Raw genomic sequence first — 27,720 nt, 5'->3', positions numbered from 1 at the left:
TAATCTGCTGTAACCTGCTATCTTGATGTGTCTTGGGGAAAAGAAAGCTGAAATGTCAGGAAAGGGAACAATGTTTTCTATCTTCAAAATGCTGTTGTTGTAAACCTCACTGGTCTTGCAACCTTTGTTCCTATAAACCTTTACAGTTGGCATTTCGTTTTGTTTTGCTGTTGCCATAATGTTGTAAGGACTGCTTACTTCCCAGAATTTGTCCACAGTTTCTTGCAACCTTATCGCAGGGTGCTTGGCTTTTGGTGGTTTGGGGTTATTTCTTCATGAATGAGTTCTCGGTCATGGAGCCACCAAGTTTAATCCTTTGGCAGGGAACGGCTTCACATCTCTCTATTTCTACACAAAAAATCTTCTTCAAATAACCTTTGTTTTACTTTCTTTGGACATTTTAAAATCTATTGCCTATCTTAAGCTGAAGAGATTCTTAAATCTTAAAGCTCTGTAGCTTAGTATTCATCTCTTGTGTAAATGTTAAATTAGTTCAGGATCTATATTTGTCCGTGAATCTAAGTCTTAAAGCTCCAACTTCGCCCACGGTTCTTCCTGCTTCAGAAGACTGTGCACGGAGCTTCTGACGCTTATTTTGTCACTTCCCTGCCTGTTCCCCAGTATCCCTGCCAGTGCCCAGCATGGCCACTCACCTCTTCTGCTCTTTCTTTAATTTCCCGCATAGTAAGATGGCCATACCCTTCCTTCTCATCTGTATCAGCTTCATTCCTTTCACTGTTCAACAGCTTCAGGAAAGATGCACAAGCACAACATTGCAAGCAGAGTTGGCAAGGGGGCTTGGATTGCCAGAGTCATCATAAACACTGATGACTTAGCTGAACACTAGAGAACACGTTCCTGTTTTGGCACTGTATTATTGTATTATTGTACAGAGTAGGAGAATATGTAGAAATACATGTTTCATAGCCATCACTGCTGTACCGTCAGTCTGTATATTTTTCATGTTCCCTTCAGGTACAGTTCTCTCCTCTGTTCCTATTCGATTGTATATCTTAAGTCATATATTCAATGGTTTTTACTAATTAAAACCACCTGCAATATATACATAGGCTAAGATTTAAAAAAAATCTGGCACCCAAGTTGGGTACTTTCAGAACCAACTAGGTGGCCCTTTCTTCTTTCTCTTAAACCTTTTCAGTCAGTGGCATATTCTGAATGTGTACCTTCCATACCTCAGCTGTTCCTTTCCTCTTTCTTCTGCTGGTATAGCAGTCGTGACAGGACAGAACAGTCTTGAATTTATTTAGTAAGTTCTGTAGTCACGTCTGTTGATTATTCCTTGGCTTGGATAGGGTAGTGCTTTCAGATCGTCTTCTGTGCAGGTGTTGGGCAGGTTACTTACCTGCTGGTTTGAATCTGGACGTGTGCATTCAGTTTTCTGTTGACAAAACAAGTTCTAGTGTTTTTTGTTGTCTCAGGTTTAACTGTAGTTGATGGATATTGTTCCCAGTTGAATATTCAGCATAGTAGAGCGTATGTGAGCAATCTTTGAAATGCTTCTGACAGAGTTCACGTTCCACAGCGTTTTCTAGAAGGGATTTGCCTACTAGTGGTTTTCAGTTGCAAAAATTGAAGCCTGGGTGATGGCACTTTCTAGAGTGGAGCGAGGGGAGAAGCAGAGTCTGATGGGGACAGTGGAAGCCCAAAGGAAACAGATGCTGGGTGTCTGTTAACTAGCATGTTGAGACGTCAGTTGCTGTCTTGTTGGGACAACAGTACAGCAGACAAAGAAAAGCAACAGCCAGACTTTGTTTATGGTCAGGGAGGAAATCTGAATGCCCTCCCCATCACCATGTGCACCACCTACAACTGCTGTTCAGCAGAGCATTGTGCTGAATGGGTTGAATGACCGGGTGTTCCCTGGGGAAGTCAGGCGTGTTTTCAGAAGATGGCTCTTGCAGGTGAGAGCTGGCCAAGTGTTCTGGGGTACACCTCCAAGGTAAGGAACTAAAACGTGTTTTCCTAAACTGAACCGATTTTTTTCCTGTTTCTTCCCCATAGCCTCGTCATGTATTCAACATGCTGAAGAAGTACGTGCGTGCTGAGCAGAAAGACAGACAGCATACTCTCAAACACTTTGAACATGTCCGCATGGTAGACCCAAAGAAAGCTGCCCAAATCAGATCTCAGGTAATCCCCACTGAGGGTTAGCAATGTCATGTTGTTCATAACCATTGTGAAGTTTCTGTCAACTTATTTTAAAAAAAATATTTGACAACTTTCCACAGACAATTTTAGATGCAATAAAAAATAAATTGCTTTCCACCAGAAGATTAAGGCAAAGTGATGTAGGAACTGTGTGAGTATAATTTGTCTTCTGAGAAGAACTGAAAAGCAAGTTTTCTGTCTACCCAGACAGTGAGACAGTGAGTTGGTCGTGGGCACTTCCCAAGGAGCCCTCCAAAGCAGTTATACCCAGAGCTTTTATTATTGCTTTGGTAAATAATACCTCTGGGAAAATGTCTGTAATAGATTTAGCTACCACGTATGGTTATGCTTCATCCAGCTGAAGCAGCAGAACCAGAAGTGGTAGAGCCATCTGACTGCAACCAACCTTTCTGTAGTCATTGCAGAGGTACTTACAGTGTCTATAAATATGATTACTGCAATGCACTTGAGTTTAACATGTTTTTTAAAATGTGCACAGAAGTTCATGACATTTTAACTGCTGAATGTTACTGCAGTCTTCAACGTTCGTGTTTTGGAACAGCTTTTATGTTGCCTTTGTAAATCATGGAGGGTGAGAAAGCAAAAAAGACTGAAGATGTAGCTGGCTTTCAAAACAGCAATTAAAATTGTAGGCACAACGGATAAGCTGTTAAAAGTGTGTGCTGTAATCTGCAGAATCTGCCTCTGTTCCCTCTGCAGGATGCAACAGGAAGCTCTGTTCCAGCCATAGTTTTTGAACTGATTGGCATCGCTAGAAGCCAAATCAAAACCATATACCTCTTTGAATGACATGATTTGCATATTAAATTTCTGAAACATCTATTTCAGCCAGACTTGTACATTGAGATCGTGCTGGCTTGAAATTGCTAGCGTTAGAAATGCACACTATAACCATCTTCTGCAGTGATCTTAGACAGCTTTCCCACATTGTAAATGTTAAAACGTTTCCTTTTGCACCTAACATGACTTTTTAGCTTCTAAAACATTGGATTATTTAATAACAGAAACAAGTGGAATTTTGCAGACGACATACTGTTTGGCAGCACAGGTGAAGAATGGAAACTGACATTTAGATACAAGAAGTATCTAAATCTAAAGTATCAAGCTTAGTGTATTGCCATAGGAGTGAGTATTCTATAATATCTTTGCTTCTTGAATTGGTTAGAAGGTTGGGTGAATGTAGGCTGGAGGAACTCTTGGGGAGTTTTTATTTCAGTAGAAAATGGAAAACAAGATATTTTGTTGAAAGGCATGAATACTTTATTTCAATTTGAAGGAATTATAGCATTGTTTCATTGAAATTGCTGTCTGCAACCCATTTTCCTCTTTAGGCCTAACTGCCCTTGTCAGTGGTCTAAGTCTTCCAAGATGCACCTCAGTTTCCCTTTATACTGAAGAGAGGTGATACTTGTGGAAAGTAGCCTGGGGAAGTGTATCATGGGATGTCATGACTCAACACATAGCAGTGTGTGGGAACCTGAGGCAGTAGAGTTGTAATCACATGAGACAGCACAGTAATGCTTCTGGTTGGAAATGTTTTTGTTTTCAGATGAAAATATTTCAAATGCTTTTAACAAGAAAATTGAAGCTTTCTTCAGGGAGTGGCTGGTTTTTTTTGCAATATTAGGATAAAAAAAAAAACAACAACATTATGATCCGGCAATCATTGCGCCTCACTTGGCTTGCATGTCATGCAGAAGCTTATGGGTATGGGCAAATTTACACATTATTGAAGGGTAAATGAGGCTGCGGATTTCTGCCACATTAGCTGTTTGTATACACGCTCTACCCCACTGCAAATGTAAATCCTTGCTTTAAATTATTTTACTCTCATGGCATTTCAGGTAGTTTCTGTGGAGGAGCATCTAGCACACTATGTAAGAGAGGTGAATTTTGCAATTGATTTGACAATTTCACTACATAGAACATACTGAGTATTATACCTAGTACAAGTGAAAACTGTCTTCCTGTTATAACCTATATAACCTATAAAATTTGTGATAATGACTACTAATAGTAGTATTCCCTTCCTAAAAATATTTTTATTTCTTTAGGTTATGACACATCTACGTGTGATATATGAACGCATGAACCAGTCTCTCTCCTTCCTCTACAATGTGCCTGCTGTGGCTGAGGAAATCCAGGATGAAGTCGGTATGCAATCTGTTAATACAGAAAAAGGGAAATATTTCTGTGGTGAGAAATCACCACCAAAAGCTAAAATATAGCATCTTATTTCTATTGATATAGTGTCCCAGCTGACTAATAGAACAAATTTGCCAGTGTTCTTAAATTATAAATCAAGTTATAATGAACATTTGGAAGGCAAATTAAAGTTAAATTAAGACAGTGGGCTAGCAGAGACTGGACTGTTAGAGGGACAAAATGGAATATCTTGCTCATAATTTGCTTTCAGAGGAGACTTCCTATTTCTTTAAATGGAGTTTCGTTATCATTATATGTGGACTTCATCAATTCCTGTATAATCTATGCAGTGACATCATCATATGACCTTTGTTGTTAATATTTTCCCTGAAATATGTTAATTTACATTTGGAGCCTCCATGCTATATAGAAACAGCTGTTTACAATCAGTAGCTTTAGCAAATCCTTCCTGGGTTTGGATATTTAATTTGATGTGGTAAGCATTTACATTATCTGATGCAGTCATTTGGGAAATCCCCCAGCTGAAAAATTAGTTTCCGGCACAAGCATCCAAGAAAAATGTAGGTAATGACTAGGGGTTAATAAATGCAACTTGGCAGTATCCTACCAGTCATGCATTCATTTGGTAAATTATTGATTTCTGTATAAAATAAGGCTGTACCATTGTAGTAAGGATGAAGATACGTTTAGGACATGTGAGAGACTGGACAGAGAGTAGCGATGAATTCTCCAGTGTCCAAAGCACAGGTTAAGAAGCAGATGTGCCTGTACTTGTGAGGTAGCTTTAGAAAGCTGGGGATGAGATCAGAAAACAGAGCTGGGGAGGGGGCTAGGAGGACACAAAGAAATAGTTGAATTAATAATTCTCCTTCACCGTGTGTTTTTGTGCTTCACAATTATAAGGCACAAGCGACAGTCTCTATCTGCAGTCAGAGAACTGTTCAAATAAAATCCTTATTGGTCATTTGAAAGTGTATCATTTCTGTAGGAAAGGAGATTCTGATACTGTAAGGCTTTGGAGATACTCAGTTGTCAGGTGTTTTTTTAACCATCACTGTTGTTCCCTTGGGTTTTTTTGCTTGAAGTTTCAGTTTCTTCTATTATCGGTTAATGGTTGTTGTTGAGGACATGCTTCTAATTTTTTTTTTCTCTCCAAAATACCGAAAGGGAATGGGAATTTCAGAGGCTTTGAAGTGACATGGGAACAGAAGTCTATTAACTGCTAAGTGGTTTACAAAAATCTGACTCCTAATCTCAAATGTAATACTAATTTTTAGGAGAAAGAAGCAGGCTAAAATTAGTAGGATATTATGTCCTAATAAGATGAGAGAAGCTGATATATCTCAAAGAAAGAGTCTATCAGTTTCTTAAATACTTTTTCCCTACCTTGATTTTTTTTGTGGTTTTGGGTATAGTAGAATTTCTTCAAAGCACTGCAAAATTCGAAGCAATGAAAAATATATTCTTACATTGGGAGATACCAGGCAGCAAAAATTAACGAAAACCCTATCAGATCTGGGCTATATTAGGTAAAAGTTTACAGTAATGAGAAGACAGCTGCCTCTTCTCTGTTGATACTCTTCCAGTATCAACATTCTCCTTGCTGGTAATGGTGACTGTATGCTTGATTTTACATCTTACTTCCAGTGAAAATTCAGAGGGGTCATTCCTTTCTGATAAAGAAGACAGTGTCCTTCTAGCTTTGAGCACTGTTTCAGCTTTGAGCATGTTTCAAATCCGTTCTGAAATTACTGAATTTCTTAGCCTCAGTACTCTTCCTAAATCCATGGAAAAGGAGATCTATGACAGCTGTAGAATCTGTGAAGAAGTAAAATACTAAATTGCACTTTGTAACATTCCGAAGAGATACCACAGCTATCATTAAAAAGACAAATGTTTCATTAAATACCTTCTTTGGAACTATTAACTAAGAAAGTCCAAGTCAACAAAAAAGTTGGAAAATACTTAGGTAAAACTAACTCAGATACACAATGTCTGACTGATAAATCACATATAAAGTAGATGAAAGTAGTTTTCTCAGGCTGCTGTGAGAGCTTATCTTCTAGCTAAAATGGCTTATTTTCTAGTTGAGTTTCTTTGTTCATTATGCTTCTGGTTTCTAGTTCCACACTTTACTACAGAGTTCTTCATGAACAGTTTTCACCTTGAGGAATTGAATAATCATTGCTTTAGAAGACACTGCTCTGACAAAGGTAGTTTTTCGCTAGATTAAACAAGTGGAACAAGTGATTCTATGAGCAGCAGGACAACAAGATATAGTTTCCTGTGAATTTATGGTTTGTGTTTAATTCCTCTAATATCAAGTAAGGCACTGCTTTTGACTAGATTTTCTCATTGCTAGAAATACTATGCCCCGTTTTCACAGTTTCTCCATGACCAGCTGTTGACAAGTTTGAATCTCAGGTCCTTATATGTATATATATGTGTATGTTATATATATATATACTAATAGAAACTAAACTAAATATTAAATTAGAATTTTCCTCATATCTGTCTGACAGTCAACTATCGAAGGTTCATCCCTGGGAAGTAGTAATGTTCTTTCATTGGAAATGTGTGTGAAGATGAGATGCCCACTTCTAATGTGTCTGTTGTTTTTGAGATTTTTATCCTGTGCAATGAAGTTGAATTGTATGAAGCAGAAAGTAGAGTTGTTCCTGGGGTACACCAACTGCATGGAGAATATTTTCTGCTTCAGCAAGCTGCAGGGTTTTGTTAATTAATGCTTCATGACTAGATGAATTGCAGTCCAGCGGTTGGACATTTGGAATTCCTTTTAGATATGGAATATTTTTGAAGCTTCTGACCTAAAAAGCAGATTTACGGTCATAGTTTTAAGGTGAAGAATCTGAAATACCAAATCCAGCTTCTAAACTAAAAGCAGCCCTTTTTAAAAGTTTTTGGAATTGTTTTTAGAACTCCAGCAGAGACCATGGCAGGAAGTTAAGGTAAAACTTCAGACATTCGTAGCCCTTATTTGCAAATTGTCACCTGTTGGTGTCTGTTGGCTTAAACAGAAAATGGCTTGAGTGTATAGATATATGTAGGAAGACGCACAGTACTCTGAAGAGTAGAAAGCAGCTCTTACATGAAGTAAGGCTTTTTTTTGCTGCTAAGCATTTGACAAATGTGTAATGTGCAAATGCCACATTAGGATGACTGGCACGTTTTGTCTCAGAAAATTCAAGACGTGTAAGGAAGAATACTGCTGCCTCTCTTGCTTACATATTGGGTGAGGGGAGTAAAGGATCTGTGTAATAGTTGCCTGGAGGGGTCTGTCTGACCATGACTTTTATGATGGAGGCTAGAAAACATATGCAGGTGGCTTGTGTAGGAGACCATTTGGCATTCTGGCTGCAAATGATTTCTCGAAGGACAGTAATGCAAATATGCTACACACCAGGTCACCCTCTGCAAATGATGTAGTCCTTGGTGTTAAGTGGTATTCCTCACAGAGAAGAGGAGTATGCCCCATCAATAAGACAGTGGCCTAAAAGATCTGAGAAGAGATATTTGCACACTGCAGGTGAGCAGATTATTTGGCTACCTTGGTATTTGTACTCACCTTTTCCCTCTGATAAATCTCCTGTACTCTTAATATGCATAAAACCTCAGAAAGAACAATGGCAGACTTTAGGAGAAATCAGCAGTTCCTTTTAGCACATCCTGCTTTAAATCCTTATTTGATTAGGCTGCTTATCCATGTATGTAAAAGGCAATTTATTGCTGGGAGTGGCACAGTAGGAACAGCTTCTGAACGAGAAGCTACATCAGAGCTTTGTGTATTAGTCAAATGGGTAGGCAAAGAGCTGAATTTTTAATTCTGTCTTTGCTGCGCTGCTTCCAAGCTGATGTCCTCAAATCCATGTTTTCTAGCCTACCACCGATGAAATATTCAGCACCGCCTACTCAGCAGTGTCATAACTAACCCTGAACGATTCAGTTGTAAGCAAGTAATAAGTAAGAGAATATGATTTCATTTGTCCCTTGACAAATAAAATCGAGCTATTGTTATTTCATTATTCTGTTCTACTGCACCTATCCTGTTCTGCAGTATGCTCGTGTTATATAGCAGGAGGAGCGGACAAACACAAGCAGACTCCAGATCATTGACTGAATTCAAATGCATAGAGTGCTGTGGCTCATGTGCTGTTTGAAGTATTTGTATGCACCACCTTAGCGTAACAAAATTTGACCAAGAGAATATTGCCTCTTGACATTTTGTTCACAGCTTTCTGTGAAGATTTTTTTAAGTATTTTTGGAAAAAGCTTGACAGCTGTAAATATAGGATGAGCTACAGACTAAAGATGTCTGAAGACTAGCTTTCTTTTAACCCTTTCTCTTGAACCATTAGGTCCCTATACCTGTCAGTCTTCATCTTTGCATGTAGTCTGGACTACCTGTGGTGGGCAGAGTTATTGACACCTGAGCTACATATGGTCTTTCTGCATTTATCAAACTAATTGTTGATTACCTGTTTCTAGCTGCTGATTTTAACCTGCAGTCAGTCCACAGTCTCACTGCGTTTCTTGCCATGAGTTGAATTAGGATACTGTTCTCTGTTCATTCTGTGGTACACTTCTTTAGAAGTTTTGACGGTATTAGCTATTTGCTGTGGGTTTACAGTCCAAAATGATAGCCACTGTGATTTGGTGATATATATTGCAGAATCAAAACACGCCCTTGAGAGCTTCACAAAAGCAAATTCTGTATCTGTTCTGATTAGTGCCATTTCTTTTGTGATTTTTGCCCTCATCCCCCGCCCCCCCCCCTTAAAATGTTGTGATTTGAATATGTAATCACTAATGTCTTTCAGTCTGCATTGGGACTTCTTGGTGTCTCTCATTTTTTCTGTAACTCTTCTGTACAATTCCTGCCTTAAGATATAACTGAAGGGCGAGAAGTCCATCTTCAAAAATGATATTCAGAATCATTGAAGTGATGCTTAGGATTTCTGCACCTTTATTTGAAGTAGGGTTGCCATGTTGAGGTAACAGAATAATAAAGGGAAGTTTACATGTGTTAAATCTGCCAATAGCTTTTAAAATGATGTTGTAAGGTTACCTGTGGTATTGGAATGGTATAGTTCATAAATCAAGGCAAAACACTAATTACCTTATGATGCAATTTTGTTGCATTAACACTAGAACATACATATTAAGGGGGTTCTTGAAATTGCTCGTTTGTCATGGAGACAGTTAAAAGTTGGGAAGTAGTTTTAGTCTTCCTATAAATCTAAAAATGCAAGTACTGGGAATAGTTGTTTAGTGCAATTCATGTCACGTATCAGGATGGTTACAGAGTCTTACTTTTTTGTTGTTGAAGGAAAACAGCGATGCTGAAACATGGGTGGTAAATGAATAAGCACTCTAGGATTTTTCCGTACTGGAACAGGCCAAGTTTAGTGAATCAGCATAAAGGATGAATTGTCATCACTGGTACTCATCCTAAGGACAGTTGGGGTTTTGCACCAGTTGACAAACCTTAATTCAGTCAATTTAAACCTTCCAGGTCTGTCTGCAGTAGTATTTTAGCTGACATTTGTTAAGGATTGTCTCAGTCATCTTTATTTACTGGCTTGTTCCACTTCAATACTTGCTACGGTAAGCATGGTTTCTGAGTTTTCTTGAGATAGGCACTGAAGAGGTCAACTTGGTTGTTAAATAGAGTCACTGTCTACAATTAGATGAAGAGGCAGAGCAGCATTCTGAGGACTGGGAATCTAGAGAGGTAGAATTGTTTTTCTGAAGCAATTCCTTTCTGGTTTTAATTATCCATACTTTCAGGTTAGTATTTCTTCTTGTCTTCTCAAAGGAGTCAAATGGAGTTGAACTTTTTACCCAGGAAAAAATAAACATCCACAAATCCAATATGCAGATGCAGTAGTTATAAAAATCTGTAATTGAGGAATGTTGGACAATTCCTTTTAAGTTTTATACTTTCTGCCATTCTGGAGGTCACATTTGTCATCTGGAATTGTAGTTTCTAAACTGCCCTAGGCACTTGGCTAGTTCTTAAGAAGGAGTGTCTCTGATTTTGGATGCAAGGAAATGTCATCTTTGCCAAATTGTGTTATGTTTCCACACTCATCTCCTTAAAACTGGCATGTTTTTCCTTGGAAGCAATTCTTCTATTCAGATTGGATGGGCATTCCTACACCATAGAGAAATTTCTCAGTAAAATCAAAACAGATCTTCTGGAAGTAGCACAATTATGTGCAGGTCTTAACCTAATGGTACTGTAAATCCCACCTAGTTTTCAGATTACTCTTTTAGTGCATCTGGGCTGTATCGTATTGGCTTTCTGTTCCTCCAGTTCTGCTCTGCTGCCTTTGACCAAGGGGATAATGTGACTGGAACAAGCAATTGAATGCAGCCTTCAAAGAATGTGGTTTTGCACAGGTACCCTGGAGTGACTTCCAGCACTAACTATGCCTGTGCTGTAATTGTACTCTCCCTGTAGTTGATTTGACATGTCTGTGCATATCTGATACCTGTAGCTTTCCAATGAAAAATTTGAATTTTCTGTGCAGTGATTATTTACTTTTAATCTTCCTTGAAGCCCTGTAGCATTCCATTGAATAGATGATTTGTTAGAACTCTAGCAAAAAAAATATATTGCTGGGTCATGGACTAAAGACAGCATGGAGCTCTTCCACAAAAGCAAGTGAATTCTAGGTTAAGCTTTACACATCATTTAGGGTGTTTTTGTATGCTTAAATACTGACATGATACGGACCAGCTGGACTACTTGATAAGCAGTTAAGACCTCTTCCACCCAAGGACATTGGTTTTAGCGATGAATTTGGCTAGCTTGTTTTCTGGAACATCATAAGCTCATGGTATTTACTAAGCCAGTTTTGCCACCTTGTTCGCTGTCTAAAGTATTTTTCTAGTGATTTAAATATGACGATAAGATACCATTGAGCTGTTTGTTGGAGCAAGGTGATGCATTCTGTTTATGAGGGGAATCAACCAATGTCTTCCTTTACTATGTTGCATTTTAATAGGCAAAGGTAGTTGCCAGCAGGACCAACAGTTGTATCATGCTGAGACTTTGTAAGTTCTGCACACTGTTCAGCAGCTTGGAAGATCTGATGAGCCTCGGTTACTACTCCAGGTTGGAGACTCAGCTCTATCAGCTAGTAAAATATGTCCTTTGCTGCAGCTTCGGAGAAAAGGAAAAAAAATCCAGGAAACAGATCCAACATTTTCCTCTTCTAAGCATCTCTTATTTTCTGTCCAGCTTATTTAACTGTCATAGAAAATTAGGCAGAGAATAGAAGATGATTAAAATAGATATAAATGCACTTCACTGACATTGATGTTCTCAAATGCTTTCATTAGTAGCATACTATATCCTCCCCATCTTTTGTAGCTAAATGGTCTATTGTATCTGGTCATGAGCACTAATGTTCTTTGGGAAAGATATGAATCCAGATTTTGTGTGCACAAGCCCTCTTTTAATCTCATAAATATTGTGAAAATGACTACAGGCAGTAAAGGAACCAGCTTTCTCCAGGTCTGCAGATACAGTGAAAGAGATTAATGCCTTCACAAGGCTTTGGATTGGGGTGCTTTTGTCATCAGGGAAGATATGGGGTATCTTATTTTTAATCTGCTTTTCAGAAAATTGATGGGAATAGGAAGGTCTCACAAAAGTTTATTAAGAGAATATTTTTCCTTGTTTGAAAAATACTGTTCCATTTCAGATGCACATTTCAGAAAGTTGGCCTAGTGATCCAAGTGTTAGAATTGGAAAAGAGGAACTTCTGATAATAATTACTGACTTGCAGCTTATGACCAAAGTAATTTTTAAATGTTGTGAGAGTGTGTTGTGGTTTAGCCCGGCTGGCAGCCAAACACCACACAGCCGTTCGCTCACCCTCCCCCCTCTCTCTCTGGGATGGGGGAGAGAAACAGGAAAGTGAAGCCTGTGAGTTGAGATAAAGACAGTTTATCAAGACAGGAAAATAATAATAACAATAATAATAATAATAATAATAGTATTAATAATAATAATGTGTACAAAATAAGTGATGCACAATGCACTTGCTCACCACCCGTTGACCGATGCCCAGCCTATCCCCGAGCAGCCGGCCCCCCCCTCCACCCCGGCTAGCCACCCCTATATATTGTTCAGCATGACGTCAGATGGTATGGAATACCCCTTTGGCCAGTTTGGGTCAGCTGTCCTGGGTCTGTCCCCTCCCAGCTCCTGCTGCATCCCTAGCCTGCTCGCTAGCAGGACAGAGCGAGAAGCTGAAAAGTCCTTGGCTTGGTGTAAGCGCTGCTCTACAACAATTAAAACATCAGCATGTTATCAGCGCTCTTCTCATCCTAATCCAAAACATAGCACCCTGCCAGCTACTAGGAGGAAAATTAACTCTGTCCTAACTGAAACCAGGACAGAGTGGCACTACAGGGTGACCGCTATTCCACTGGATAATTAAATCTTTCCATTCTAAATAATTCATCCTTTAGCAGGGGAAGTTGTTTTGATTTTCTTCAGGAGCCAATGGCTACAGCACTTTCTCCTATATTGGTAGATCTTTCTTGAAGTCTCTATTCTGCATCCTTTCTGTTACCCTAGCCTGAAATATTTTTTTTAATTTAATATTTTTATAATTGCTTCTGCCATTATACTTCAAGGAATTAATAAGTTAGGTCATCATGTGCAAAATTTAAAATGTCATTCTTTCATCAGATTCATCATTAAGATGGATAACAAGTCTGAAAAAATCTTGAAGTTGTCCAGCTTGCAAATATGATCTGAGAGAAGGTTAGCTCGGAAGAACCTGACTTTGCGAATGTATAGCTTCCATTCAGCTGGAGAGGCACTAGCTTGCTGAAACTCTGCCCACTCATGGAAACGTCAGTATGCTTAGTTATTGAAAAAAATTCTTGATTTATTGGCTAAAATATGTGGGCAATTTAATTCTTGGATATGTGTGACTATAAAAGGCAAAAGTTATATTTGAAATGCATAATGTAGAGGGTCCACGATTGATCCAAAAAGGTTTTGGAGTTTGGAGTGATGAAAGGTCTGCTGCAGTCATCTGTCCCAACCTTTGTCAATTAATGGAGACCAAATCAGCTCAGCCAAACTCCTCTTCCTGTCATCTTAAATAGAGTTACTGATGTTCGTGTCCATGAGTGCTGAAGCAGCCCAAAATTGAAGGAGCACAATCACTCCAACAAGAGCTTCATGCTGTTGCATGACAGATTTTCTTTTCGTAATTACTTGGTTTGGAAAAACAGTTGTGTCATTCTGTGTTAATTCTGCCTAAGATCAGAATCCTAATAAGGAGTGTTAGGTTGTAGAAGAAGCGAATTAATCATCTTAATTCTTAAGTGCTAGCAGATTGCAGGTATCCACTGAGAACCAGTTACACTGTCTGCAAAAGCTGTATGTACTTGATATTCTGTTTGTACTGCTAAGGAGTCAGTTGATGTTCCAAAGTAAGTCTTGGGAATTGTTATCCAGAGGAATTTCAACACTGAAGTCTGAAATGCGTAACCATAGGCAGGCATCTTGAGGGGCAGGGCTAAATATGCCTCTCATGGCAATGATGTGCTCGGTTTTGCTCTGTTTGAGCATGACTTCCTCTTTAGTTGTGCTCAGTGAAAATTCACAGGTACTTCTTATGGTCAAGAGTATGTGATGTATTCTTGCCAGGCAAGTTCTCATTACTGGGATAGAGAGAGAAAAGAATTGCTGAAGATATGTGACTTTGCAGTACGTCTGGATTGATGGAAACGTGGCAGTAATCTCCTAACAGTTCAGTTCCCATGCACATTACAAATGAAGCAATTTTTCATCAGCACAGCTTTCTCCTGCTGTGTGATTCTCATATGCCTAATTTAATTGAAAAATGTGTTTTCCTCAATAGTTGCTAGGTGGGGCTACAGTCCTCTCGCTTCTCTGCTTCCTGCTATTAGATTGTGGATATGAAAAATGCTGTAAAAAGCTGTCAGAATAGGCCGTACCCCACTTAATGTATATATTTGCTCTGTTTAATGAACAGGTTTCTTTAGAATACTCAGACAACCCAAGTTACACTTAGCCCATCAAGGGCTAAAACTGGAGTTAATAAATAGGCAAAATGTATTTTGCCTGAAGCAGATGCTGTACAGTTCAGCTTAGGTGAATTCTGATTTAGATTACTACAAGTGAGTCAAATCTACGATGCTCTCTTGTGACCAAGGGAATCAGGTACAACAAATTAAAAACTTGTTAAAAGCTTAAAAATATCAGGATTTATATTTTTTTATGTATTATTTAATGGTTTCCAAGATGCCTGAAGAACTCAGTACAGATCAAAAAATTATGTGGGATTTGTACTCTGACGTGTAGAAGTATTTACAGAAAATAATGGGTAACTGACTTCTTCCAGGTGTTAGAAAGAGTTTTAGGTTGTACCCTAGTATTGAGTTTTACTATGTGTTATAAGGGTGGCAAATAATCTCATCATCTTTATCAGCAAATAAGGCTGATATAATTAAATACCTTACAAATAAATCAAGTAAATTATTTTTATATGAAAATATGACAATAAAATTCTTTAACTGTTTTTCATATAATTGCTTTTTGTAGGGCAGTTTCACTTATAAGCCTTTTAACTTACGTAATTACGTGTACTTGGGTGGAGTATTGAATGCTGACTCATCTGCCTATTTTGAAGCAATTCATTTTGAATTTGACCCAATTATGGAGTCAAATTTAACTTGGAGTTTTTAACACAGTGCTGTATGTGGATCAGAATGACGATATGCAATATACGTTTGTGATCATGGGACAGAGTGTCAATTCACTTTTTTCCCCAGGTATTTTTTAGTTCTGTTTTGTCTAAATTGATGTTAGGTTGCCATCATCTTACCCAGAGAGAAACGTTTCACATACTAGAACTCTGTGTATATATATATATGTATAAATAAAACATTGGGCTCTGTTTACAAAAAACTATGTTCTATTCAAATTTATTATGGAAAGGAGTGCTGTGATATTGAAGTAGGGGTTTTCCGCATTTTTAATCCTGAGCTTTTGAGACTGTGAATGGTGAATTATATTTCTTAGACAAGATTATTAATTTAACCAAGTTTAATGAGGAGGATGTGAGCAGGAGGGAAGGAGACAAAAGAACTGGACAAAAAGGCTTGAAGTCATGAAAGGGAGGAACATTGTCTTTCATTTCTATTTAAGTACTTTTTTTTCAGAGATAATGCAAGCTTCTGTTGTTATTCTATCCCACAAACTTTAATACTCTGCTTTTAACTAAAGGGGAAATGCAGTCATGAGTTAGATGAATGGCTATTAAATATTTAAAAAAAATTAGAAATATGTAGCTACCTCTAGCTGTATATCAATATTTAATTTCAGCTAATAGTTAATTTATTTAGCTGTTATGTAGCGAATGGTTTATAGTAATTACAGTATTCTTTCACTGAAGGTAAAGAATGCCATACCGGCCTTCTTACAGAAGAAGGCAAAATTTCAAGAGGTTTATGGCAGGCTCTGGAAAAAAATGGAAGATGGATGATTCTGGTACTTCCTTGAGGTAGTGGTGTGAAAATTCTTATGTGCTTTATGAAACTCACCTCAAACCTCCCTGAAATCACACAGCCACATACAAAAATAAATTTCCATTGAGGTCCTTCTCTAATGAAAAAACTAGTTCTTATAGAAATTAATCATTACAAGGTAATAAAGCAAGCTTGTAAGTGTTTTGCTGAATTGGATTTTCCAAGCTTTCTCATGCTTTGAACACTGCTTACTACCAGAAAATTTGTTATAACATGATCTGCCCACAGGACAATTAATCTGTATCTAAGTTAAACATCTTTTTTTTTTAATGATTTAAGTCAAATACAGTCTGCAAATCAAATATAACTGGAACATTATTACATGTACCTCTTTACAGGACGAGACTTATTTAGGTTGCTTTCCTTATGTGATTTGGGAAGCATTGAAGTCCATATGTGCTGAAGGAACACAAGCAGCAAGAAATCGAAAAAATGAAACTGATAAAGTTGTGATTTTTAGATATATATCTTAGAAGCATTATTTTTATGTTACAGACATTCTTTTAAATATGGTTCTAAATACTAGTCATTCTCAAGTTCAGAGGTGTATTTCCTTTAAAGTTCAGTTCTTAGACAATGGAGTGTTTTTAAAGGCTATGGAATGGTTCTTTTTTTAACTTGTTTCTAGGAAAAATTTTTTAAGTCTGCTGTTTCATGATACTTTAAAATGTTTCTTTTCTGAGAACTTGAAAAGGCTTTTTAACTTACTGAAAGATTTTCATACACTTAAGACATTTTTGAAGTCTGAAAAATACTGCTGCCTGTTACTTTTGCCTTAGTGTCTCTAAAGGACAGAAGGTAAGAACTATGAAATACTGTTTTCCATGGTTCTTGCTCTTTCAGTCTCAGTTTCACCCTAATAGAGATGTGTTGCACTATAAAAGTTTCCAGATGAGAAGACCTGTGGTGTAATTTCAAAGGCTAGCCTAGCCAGCAGAACAGAACAAGCTTAAATCTGATGGGGTGATCGCATTTCTTTGTCAATATAGATCTGAACATTATAGGTTGGGTTCAGTTACAGTACTTCGCAGGACTGATCTAGCACATTTTTCTTTTATCATCGTCTTCAAAGCATACAGGTAAAAAAGCCACTCACACCTTCAAGTAGGCAGGTCACTTTCCATAAAGTTCTCGGCAGCGTTGCTCTCTAAATTATATTTGACTTGTACTATTAAAATGTATTAGTTCAACACTGAACACCACATAATTGTGTTTTGCAACTTGATAATGTCATAATTATGACATCTAGTAGGATGTTGCATTATAATCTTATGATACTCGATTCAGCAAGGCACCTTAGAGTAATTAAATGCTTGGAATTCAGTGGAGCTTAGCTCTTTCTGGTTAGGTGCAGACTTCAGTGTGATTAAATTTAAGCACGCGCTTGAAATTTCCTCTAATTTGAGCACAGGCTGGAGGAAATGTCCACTGTATTTTCTGGCATATTCTTTCCTTTCACCTCAGAGGAGAAAATCCTACTTGATGCAGTAAGTTAGTACCCCACAGGATATATGTGACTTACATACCTTTCTAACTTTGTAGAATTTGCATTCACTGCAGGTACAGACTGCACATTGGACCAAAAAAGTCACCTCTCAAATCCCTATTTGTGCTCACATTCTCACTTTACATTTTGGAGCTGCTTACATAAACCCTTATTTAGAGAGTGTCTCAGTAGAGGTGACTTATGGAGAAATAGATTTGCTTTCTGAATGTGAAACACATCTATTCATTTGCATTAAGTTTGTGGCAATGCTACCTGCATAACTATTGGTTAGAACTATGTATTGTCAGTTTATATAGGAGCTCTAATATAAATGCAGGTATTCAGGTAAATAATATTTTATTTTGTTTTAAGTATTCACCAAGGCAAAGCCCTTAAGGAGGTCTTGTTTTCATACTTACCAGTTTGGGGGGTTTTGATTCATACAGCTGACAAGATGCAGACATTCAAATTTAGTTAAAACCTGACTACATTACATCTGTGCAACTCCTTTGGGCACATGCCTGTGTTGAAGATTATGAACTGTGACATATTGAATTAGCCCATGAAGTAGGTACACAACTGAAAGCTGCATCTAACCATGTTACATCTTATCATGTGCCTTATTATAAATGATTGTGTAATTGTTCTTAGTAATCCTAATTGTGACATAAAACATTTGCATGACATAAACTTTCTTAAAAGTAGTGTAAGATAATATGCATGCACATGCAAATGAAGCAATCACTATGACTCAGGCACATAATTTCTGCCATCGAGAAAAATAAGGAAGTTTCTGACACTTTTTAATTTGTCATTTTGAAAGCACATGCTCAAAAGCAACTGTAATTTTGGGAAAACCACATGTTCAATTCAGACTCAATGGTGACTGATAAGATGATGATTACGAGGCAATAAGACTCTGCTCTTGTACCAGTTTATTTGAATTGGTTCCCAAACCTGTTTGCTGAATCAGTATGCATTCTGTCACGTAGATGTGGTTTTAAAAGGGAATTTTGGCCTTGGGGTGAAACTATGGCATGTAATTTGATGGTGTCTTAATTTGTATTTAGAAGAGGTGTTTTGTGTGCATTTCTTTTTTAAACTGGTTTAAGACCTTCAATTGATTTATAGAACTAACAAAATTGTAACTGCCAATTTTCAAGTTGCTTTTTAAGCAAATTCAAGAGTCTTGCACATGATGGTGAAAGCAGAGCTTTTTGTCTGGTAGATACCCTCCATCAAAAGAAAACATAGCAAAGAAATGCTATAACTACTTTTGGAAATTTTAAATAATTAACTATGAACTAAATCATGATTTGAAAGATAATTAATGAATTGTTTATGTTCCAGAGTAGCAAATAAATATGTTTTGCATTAAAATTCCTCTCATTGTAGCTATGCCATAGGGCTGAGTTAAGTATGACAGAGTCCAACATTATAAACAGTGTTGTACGCCAATAAAAAGTAGACAAACTTACAGTGACAAAATAACATGTTTTCTTTTACTGCTGTAAGACTCGATCACCTTTTTTAGGATTTGACATGGTCTTTGCTATTACGGTGCACTTAGCAAAGCCTATTTAGTAGCAGTATGGTCTAGGGGCATTGCAAATGAGCTGCTTTCAAACAAGCCAACATCCACCAGAAGCTTTTGTAACAAGTTTTATTTTCTTCTGCTCCTTCTTTGGTTTCCACTCTGTTTCTCTTTGCCAGAGAACAGGATAAGAGTGGTCTTGAAAGGAGGTTGTAGTGGTATTACCCTTGTATCTAGTTCCCCAAAGATATTTCTTTATAACTTTAATTTTTCTCAATGCTGCTGTTTAGTGGTAATAACCCATGGGGAAATGCCTACAGTGAACCAAAGAATGAGTGAAACTTCCTCAGAGATGATGGTAGGTCTGAGAAGTGTTTCACTAAAGTAGCAGAACTGAGGCTCTCTTTCATCCTGAGAAAGAGTGGTTTGTGTGTCTGAAGGGGACTTTCTGCGTGTCCCAGGATTTGTGTTGGTAGAGCAATGGTGCACCCTCACACCAAATCCAGAGCTACTGGGAGATTTGAGGTTCAAGCTGAGGATGGTTTTTTCCTGAAGTCATGATCACTTTTGAGCACAGGCTCTCAAAACAAAACAAAAAAAGTTTCAACGTCCTCCTTATTCTTCTCTGGCAGGACTTAACACAATGTTACAAGGAGATAATGAGCAGAGCAACAACAAGTCTATTACAGGAAGGTTGTCATGGGGGTTTTTGTCCTGTTGGTTTGAGGAGAGATGAAATTCTGAAAAGCAGCCTAGAATCTGTGTATTTTCAGCACCTAATAATGAAGACATTCACCACACAAAGAAAAACCCTGGAACAGTCTTGAATGCACATCCTAGCCTCCAGCTGCATCTGTACTCCCTGCTTATTTAGGGAATTGTCTTTTGTGGGGTGGGGAAATTGAATTGGCAACTGTGAGAAAGGGAGGGAATGCTTTATTGATGGGTAACAGTGAGGCTGTATGGCTTTCCATTAGCGTAGCTGATGATTCAACTAGACATCAATACTCTGAACAAAATCAACACTGAAAAAATTGATCTTGGAATTTGCCAGCTAGTGTCGATAACTGGAAATCCTAGGGCAAACTTTTTTTAGCAGCTCAGAGATTGAAACAATTGTTTGCAAATCATTTACTCAATGCAGACACAGATGCCTTGGTCTGATGGACTCGAGCACAGTTCCTAAGCCAGGAACTTCTCATTTCTCACTATAGTTCAGTGCCTGATTCATCGTGTCAGATGGGCTGATTCATTTTGACCATTGTTTCCCTGCTTGTAAAAATGAATGCAATCATAATCCGCTTATTGTAATATCTGCCCGCCTCACTTGAGCGATTGTGCGGGTCACTTCATGTCTGCGTTGTGTGCTGCAGCTGAGTGGGGAACAATGGAGCCTGCAGGCACCGGTGCCGACTTTCTCCCATTTGGGCAACACTGAGAGATTTTATGTACTCATCCCTCCCAGCCTGTAGCCACAGGATCATGGTGCGAGTCAGGTGCCCCTCTCCATTAGCCTGGTGGGCCCAGCTATGCCCTGCCATGGCCTCCCCCTTGAGCACGGTGCCTCCCTCGCAGAGGGCAGGTAGGTCCTGCTCCCTCTGCTCCTTCCCCTCCCCATACCGTCTGTCCTTTCCTAAGGGCAGGAGCTGTCTGCAGGTAACACAGCATGCATCACCAGGAAGGAGCAGGCAGGACAGGCAGACAGTTGCTGTGGCACAGGGAGTCATGGAGGATCAGCACCACCTGGAGAAAAGGGGTGCCTTGGGCATAGCACCCCCAGCGCTGCTCTGTGCCACTGCTGCATGGGCTGCCGCCTCTGCAGCTGCCCTGCACAATCCCCTAGGGACAGGGAGGACAGTGGGAATGGGATGAATTGCAGCCTGATGTCTGAAAGGGTTGCAGGTGCTAAGACACTCGATGCTACTCACTTTTCTATGGTCCATCATAACCTGGTATCATAATGTGCTCAGCGGGTATTGCCTGTGACTCCCTGCACAGCACTGGGAAGTCAAGCTTCTCACTCAGGCTGCTAACACCCAGCTCCTTTTTTTTGTAAAGTCTCCTCTTCCATAACTAATAAAAATTAACATCCGTCATGTGATACAGTGTCTGCTCACAGTATTGAGTTGCTTTGGCTGTGTCTCCTCTGATACAAGGAGACGCTTTAATTTGCCAAAGGATTAGTGTAAATGCAGTGGGGAGAAAAAAAATTCAACTTGCCTTCTGAGCTGAAGATTTATTATGTATCTTATAAAATAATATTGTTTTCAATAAAGTGAACATGAAGGGAAAAACAATTCAGTGTTCTGCAGGCTTTCTGTACTGTCCTACTAAGTCATTCTAATGAACAAATTCAATGACAGAATTGAATTTTCTGTACACATTAGCAGTAACGTTGGCTTACTGTCTACTAACGCAATTATAGCTTAAACATGAAAATTGGTTTTAAGGCATCGATTTACAAGATTTAAGACCTATCCTGTCCCCAGGGCTTGCGTTACAACTTTTTGTTTAGTTTTGATGTTCTGACTTTGGTATACTAAAAAAGTGTGGCAGAGAACTGCATCAACTGTCCGACTAAGAGATGGTCTTTAAGAGACGTTGCAGAGTAGAGCCCCCATATATCATCACTGATAAAGGCAGTGAAGCAGTGCCAGCTCTCATGCTCTTGAGTTGGTGGGGATTCTTACTGAGGGCTACTGCATAGGTGCAGTATGGTGGTACGCTGTGGTATAAGCTTGAGAGGGAAGTAAAATTCAGAAGATTTCACTGAGGGCTCATATAAAGCTCCGTCGTGCTTAGAAATGTAGATGCAATTTCTCACTGACGATACTGGGAAATGAGATGGCCCCTACAGAGTGACAAAAAGGGTCTAGAAGTGAAGTGGTGATTCCTGTCCCTGAATTGCTACAGATTTTGGATATAGATATGAAGCAGTGACAGTGAGTTGGTCATTAATGAAGGGAAAGGAGAAGACAGGCTTAAAAGCTTTTATATTGTCAGCTGTCATGTGTGTACATGTGTGCGAGCACTTGCACTCTAGTAGTGTAACCTTTGCAGTCTTTGATTCAGAACTATTTAGCACTTTAACAGCTGCGTACTAATTACATTAACGCATTATTAGCAATTACTTGTTGCCTTCTTCATAGCAATTGCTTGCTTACTTGAATGTGGTCTTGTGCACCAAGTTCCTTCGAAGTGCATCCAAGTAATGCATTGCCCCTACAGGGGAAAAAAAAAGAAAAAGACAACAAAGGGGAAGATCAAGAATGGACTAACTTTGATGTGAGAATGGAGTTGGAATAATCAAGCACACACAACCTCCAAGCTTATTTTTAACACTGAGTTGGATAGTCTGTCCTATACAGCTGATGGAACTGGAAAGTGCTTTCATTGTTCTCACCTTGCTGTAGTCCAAAAAAAAAAAAAAAAAAACCACTAGATAATATTGCACAGCTTTAGATCCTGGTAGCTTGTAAAACAATTTGCCTATAGATGCTGTTATAATAAGCCCAATATAATACAGTAAGTGTTGTGGTGATTTAGGATTTAAGAGCAATGATGAGCTTGGATAAGTGAGCATTTAAGAGGAAGTGGAACTAACAAAGATGTTCCTTCCTGTGGGCACGTTAACTTATAGGAACGCGCTGAGTTGAAGGAAATGGAAGCACAGCCCTGTGACCTGTGGTGTTACATGAGTAGAAGACAGTATTGAACAGTTCTGGTTGATGTTTAAAAGACGTGCTTAGCATCAGTGCTCAGCACAGAGTTTTGATGATCCCAAGCGTTTATGTTTTTCTTTATCATAAGAAGGCAGAATCTCATGACAGTAAATTTCTACTCTCATTACATTGGAAATAGGTGCTCAGAAATGCAGGCTCTTTCAAACAATCTCTGTGTTCATTTCTTTGCAGATGAGTTGCTTCAGAAAGAGCAAAACTACTCTGATGACGTTCTGGCCAATATGATCAGCGAACCTAGAATCAGCTATGGAAATGATGCTCTCATGCCTTCATTGACGGAAACTAAGACCACAGTTGAACTTCTTCCAGTGGATGGAGAGTTCAGTTTAGATGACCTTCAGCCATGGCATCCCTTTGGTGTTGATTCTGTTCCAGCCAATACTGAAAATGAAGGTATGTGCAATACTGGGAAAAAATACAGAATACGCTGAATTGAGTTTTGTGATTCCTCTTTCACTTTATTCACTGAAAATTGGCATCTTTCTGATGTAAGGAGGAGAGAGGTCTCGACTCTAAGTTTAGAACTGGTCTGCCAGCCATGTCTCTTTGATTGAACAGAGAATCCTGGCTAAAACTGACAATGTAGACACACAGTAAATTTCAGAGTTTAACTTAACTTCTCTTTAAAAACAGATCAAAATACAGTCCAGCAAGTTGTGAGTGTCTTATAAAATACATGAGGATGAGCTAAGGGAGATAAGTTGTCAGACATGATAGAATGAGTAAAGGCTGGGGGGTTGTTTTTGGTTGTTTTGGTTGTCTGGAATGTGCTGCAGAAATGTTTCTGTGTACAGAGCAATGCAAATGACTTTTTTCCTGAGGAGTACTTTATGTTGCTCATGGGCTAATCTACTGAAGTGGCTGCATAATATTTTAATAATTTATGTATAATCTGGAATTGATAGTTCACTTAGGTGCCAGAACCAATTAATCAGAAACATAAGGAACTCTGATCATGTCATTCAGTTCCTCCTCTTGTGTTTGTTTTCCCTTACCAGTTCAACTCCACCCTCATTAGTGCTAAGCTAATGGCAATAGTGAAGGTTTGTTGCTGCAAAAGCACTAGTTGCATAAAGGCCGGAGCTACAGAAACATTTTTTTAACGCAGATCTGTGTTTTGTGGATCAAAAATATCTGTGATGCACAGACATTAGTCTTCCATGCAATCTTTTGAAACCACTGGCTTAGGCTATACCTGCTCTCAGGGTAAGTTTTGAGCACCTACCTTGCACAGTTCTCCCTCAGTTAGTGCTTTTCTCCTAGTCTCACTCCAACATGATGCATGAGAGACTGTGGGCAGCTACATGCTTGGTGACAAAACAAGGGATGTGGATGTGGATTTGTCAGGTCCAGTGTTGGTGCCAGCTTATATCAGTGGAGTCAGAACCAGTTTTATGATCAAAACAGGTAATCCCCAGGCTAAAGACATGGCTAGGATGTGAGCAAAGGTCGACTAATAAGTGAAATGGAAGCATACCAAATATGAGGGGAAGAGAAGAGACTGGTTGGGAGTGGAGCTAAAGTCAGACCACCAGGAAGTCAGCACAACAGGTAGAGCCGAAGAAAAAGAGCTGAGAGAGAAGGACCAAACTCAAACGGACTGGCCAGCAGCAAGAACCAGAAGAAAGTAGCTTGTGACAAGGACTCTGGACTTATCTGGAGGGCAGCTGCAGGCAAGTGATGCGCTGAGCAGTTGAGAGCAGCTGGCTGGATTGCGTCAGGTGCTGGCAAGTAGCACAACCTGCTGACCAGGCTGGCAGGCTGAACTCCAGTCTCCTAGTGAGTCAGCTGTGACTCGCCATAGCGCAGTTGCTGAGGCTGGCTGCCAGGAGCAGACCATGGTCCAGCTGGTGGCATCTCCCCTGCAGAAATTTTCCAGTGCAGCTCTCACTGCAGCTTTTCCCATAGTTGCAGTATACATTGCATCCGTTTCTTTGCCTACTGCCTGCTTTCATGAAACTTAAGGGGGAAAAAATTAGTTTTGAGGTCTGTCCACCCAGCTTTCAAAATGTACCGATTTCAGTCATCAAGTTCAGAAGTTACTAGGTGTACAGGTGCACTCAGACATATCACAGTTTAATCACACAAGCCTTTTTTCCCTTCAGAAACCAAACTAAGCCCAGAATTTAATAAAGAAAGGTACATACTTCAGTGTGACACTGAATCCCTAGGCAAGTATTCTGAGCATGGTTATCCTTTTAAAATGTATGACAGCAAATAAGAAACAAAAACTCTTCTGCCTTGAATAACATACTGTTTAATTACAAATCCCTGTGTATTTTAATGCATTACATCATTTGTTGCAGCACTTCTTAACATTTACTGTGGGAATATCTTTTAGCTCTCATGACTTTAAATTGGTTTTGTTTTTTTTTTTTTATATCAGGATTTTTTTTGTCATGAAGTTACTGCAGGCAAACAATTTCATTAGTCCAGCTGTTATTAACATTTAAGTCTGCACAGTAATAAATAGAAATCATTTGATGACTTTAAACCTCTGTGTTTCTTGTTTCCCGTTTGATTTCTCTGTCATCTATCCAAACCACACTGTCAAATAATACGTGTTGTTAATGTCATAATTTCTACATACCTTCTTTTTCTCTTTAGATGCCCTCTCTGTACCTTTGCCTATAGTATCAAACGGGAATTTCACAGCCTCCTATTTTTCCTATGTGTTTTCCTCCACAGCCATTGGCCAATCCCAGGCTTTGTTTAAATGGCTTCCCAAAATTGGTATTTGTTTTGTTATAATTTGAAAGTAGCAAGAAGTAAATAACAATTGAAACAATTTTCTCCTCTTCTTCTCCACCTAGGGTCTCCTTGCATAGTCTGTTTTTTATACAGTAAGTTCTCCTTATGCCGGGAAGTTTTTGTACTATATGCAGCATTGAGCAAGTCAAGTAAATTCAAAAAGCATGTGCTAGAGAAAGCTCAGATACTGTAGAGCAAGTATATGGTGCAGTATTAATGATGGTCAGCATCTGTTGCTGCTGGGAGATGCTGAGCATGCGAGCAAAGGTCAGAGAAACAAGGGCCTCAGCGCCTGTTTGCTTGGGTGAGGGCTGAGGAGGCTCAGCACCATCAAGCAAAGCACAGCATGTTCCAAGGGAAGGGCCTGGTGTCTGTGAAATCTGCAAAATAGTAGACTACCAGAGGACTTTGAGATAGCAAACAAGTTGCTAGCTCAGTTGTTGATACTGCTTTGGTCTAGTTTGAAAGCTGAAGTCAAGTTTTTTAAAACTGATGAACACAAATCCAGCATCCTAACAGCTCAGCACTTGCAGATAGGTTTCTAGATAGAATGAGAGTCCTCACGACGAACAGTTTTTATGCTGTATAGCAATAGGTTTATTTAATCCAGGGCAGACACACCAGGTAAATCATTTCAAATTTGCATTACTGTCAAAACTTTCTAATGGAGCCATTGCTGTCTGAGAGGCAAAAAACAGATCCAAGAACAAGCTGGATTAGGAACTGGGATCCCCCCCCATCCAGCACAGTCACAGCAGCATGGTCTGTTTTTAATGAACTGTTCATGCCTAAATCAAAATGAGACTGTGGAAAAAAGTGAAAGGAAATGCATCCATTAAGTCTTACTTTCAAGGTGTCCAGTGTCCTGCATACAAGTGATGAAGATAAAATACTGCAAATAATGCCTTAAATTTGTCATTGATTCCCATGACTGTTTTACTCCATGGCCTAATCCCAGGTTTTACCCAGAAATATTAGTAACATGTTGGATTGATAAATTGCCATATAATCTTAAAGTTTCATAACTCCATTTGAAATTTTCCTTATCTAAACCGCATATTTAGATAAAAGGATAAATTTTATGCAAACAGTTTATACTAAAATGGCCTTTTCAGATAAATAAGTCAAAAAATAGTTAAAAGTCTAGCTTAGCTCAGTAGTTTCGGAAAACATTTTTTTCTCTCTTGTTTCCCTGAGATAAGTTTCCCAGTAAATGTCCACAGAAATGTATCCAAGGCAGCAGGCAATGCACTACACAACTCCAATGGCTGAACACATCTAGCGTGTTGTAATACAGTCTAGGTTAATGAAAAACACTCACAGGACACCATAGAAGGCATCACCAAACTTTCAGGAAGTTTCACTTTTGACTATTGAGGAAGTTGCATTTTGGCAACAAAAATGCACCTTCAGTACTGGGGGGAAACGCCAACAACTGAGAAGCCTGCGACATTGACAAGGTCATGGGAATTTTCATAGAATCATTGAAGTTGGAAAAGACCCTTAATTTTGTCAACAAGCTGCTGGGTTTAATGTTTTACTCTTTCTACTTCACCGTGAAGATAGAGTTAGCCTTAATGACAAAGTATTTTTTTTCTAAAGTAAGATTTTCAAGAATGTGCTGTTACCCTTATGATCTGGCCAGTTATTCCATTCAACACTGTTCTTGATTGGGTGAGTGCCACATAGCTCTCCTTGCCTGTTGGTTTAACCAGCTCTTGAGATTTTTGATTCACCTTTCTTTTATTTTTGGAAAGAAAAAAAAAAGCAGTCACATTCCCTCTTGCTCTCCTGAGATGTATTAGATAAGAGGTGTACATTGTGAGAAGCCTGCATTGTTAGCGTATCTTTAAAAAAGCAGATATTTACTAATGAAGTTTCATGAGGCTGTGTGGAAAACATTTTCATTCTTAATTCTTGTACTTAAATGCATAGGGAAGTGCATTCAAGAGAAATGTGATGATTCTGGAGTATCAAAATGAATGCAGTTTCTATACTTACACACAGTACATCTTGGAGTTTTGACTGTTCATAAATGCTGTAATAGGTTTAAACTTCTCCCTTCTGTATGAACTGTTGTGAGGCAGCGTGCTCCAGAAAGGAAGGCGTGAGGAAATCCACTGACAAGATTTTCAGAGTTAACAGCTGCTAGTACATACATCAATACAGGGACAAGGGCAAGCAGGTCTTAAAATGAAACAGATATTCAAAAGGTGGCAGCTCAGTGCTCTCCAGAAATCACTTGT

General features: G+C 38.8%; 1 protein-coding gene across 4 annotated transcripts in view; it reads left to right on the top strand.

Annotated features, from left to right (window-relative positions):
• LOC121079285 (amyloid beta precursor protein) overlaps positions 1–27,720 on the top strand; it is a 216,464-nt gene that overhangs the window by 164,371 nt on the left and 24,373 nt on the right. For all 4 annotated transcript variants that reach the window (XM_040576333.1, XM_040576361.1, XM_040576342.1 and 1 more), the window contains 3 exons: positions 2,023–2,151; positions 4,245–4,344; positions 22,895–23,116. In XM_040576333.1, coding sequence (XP_040432267.1) covers positions 2,023–2,151; positions 4,245–4,344; positions 22,895–23,116 — 451 coding nt within the window. The remainder of the gene's footprint in view (positions 1–2,022; positions 2,152–4,244; positions 4,345–22,894; positions 23,117–27,720) is intronic.

This window comes from Cygnus olor, chromosome 1 (assembly GCF_009769625.2).
Source record: "Cygnus olor isolate bCygOlo1 chromosome 1, bCygOlo1.pri.v2, whole genome shotgun sequence".
Classification (NCBI taxonomy): Eukaryota; Metazoa; Chordata; class Aves; order Anseriformes; family Anatidae; genus Cygnus; species Cygnus olor.
Note: the sequence above shows the minus strand (reverse complement) of the source record. Positions and strands in the feature narration are given on the sequence as shown.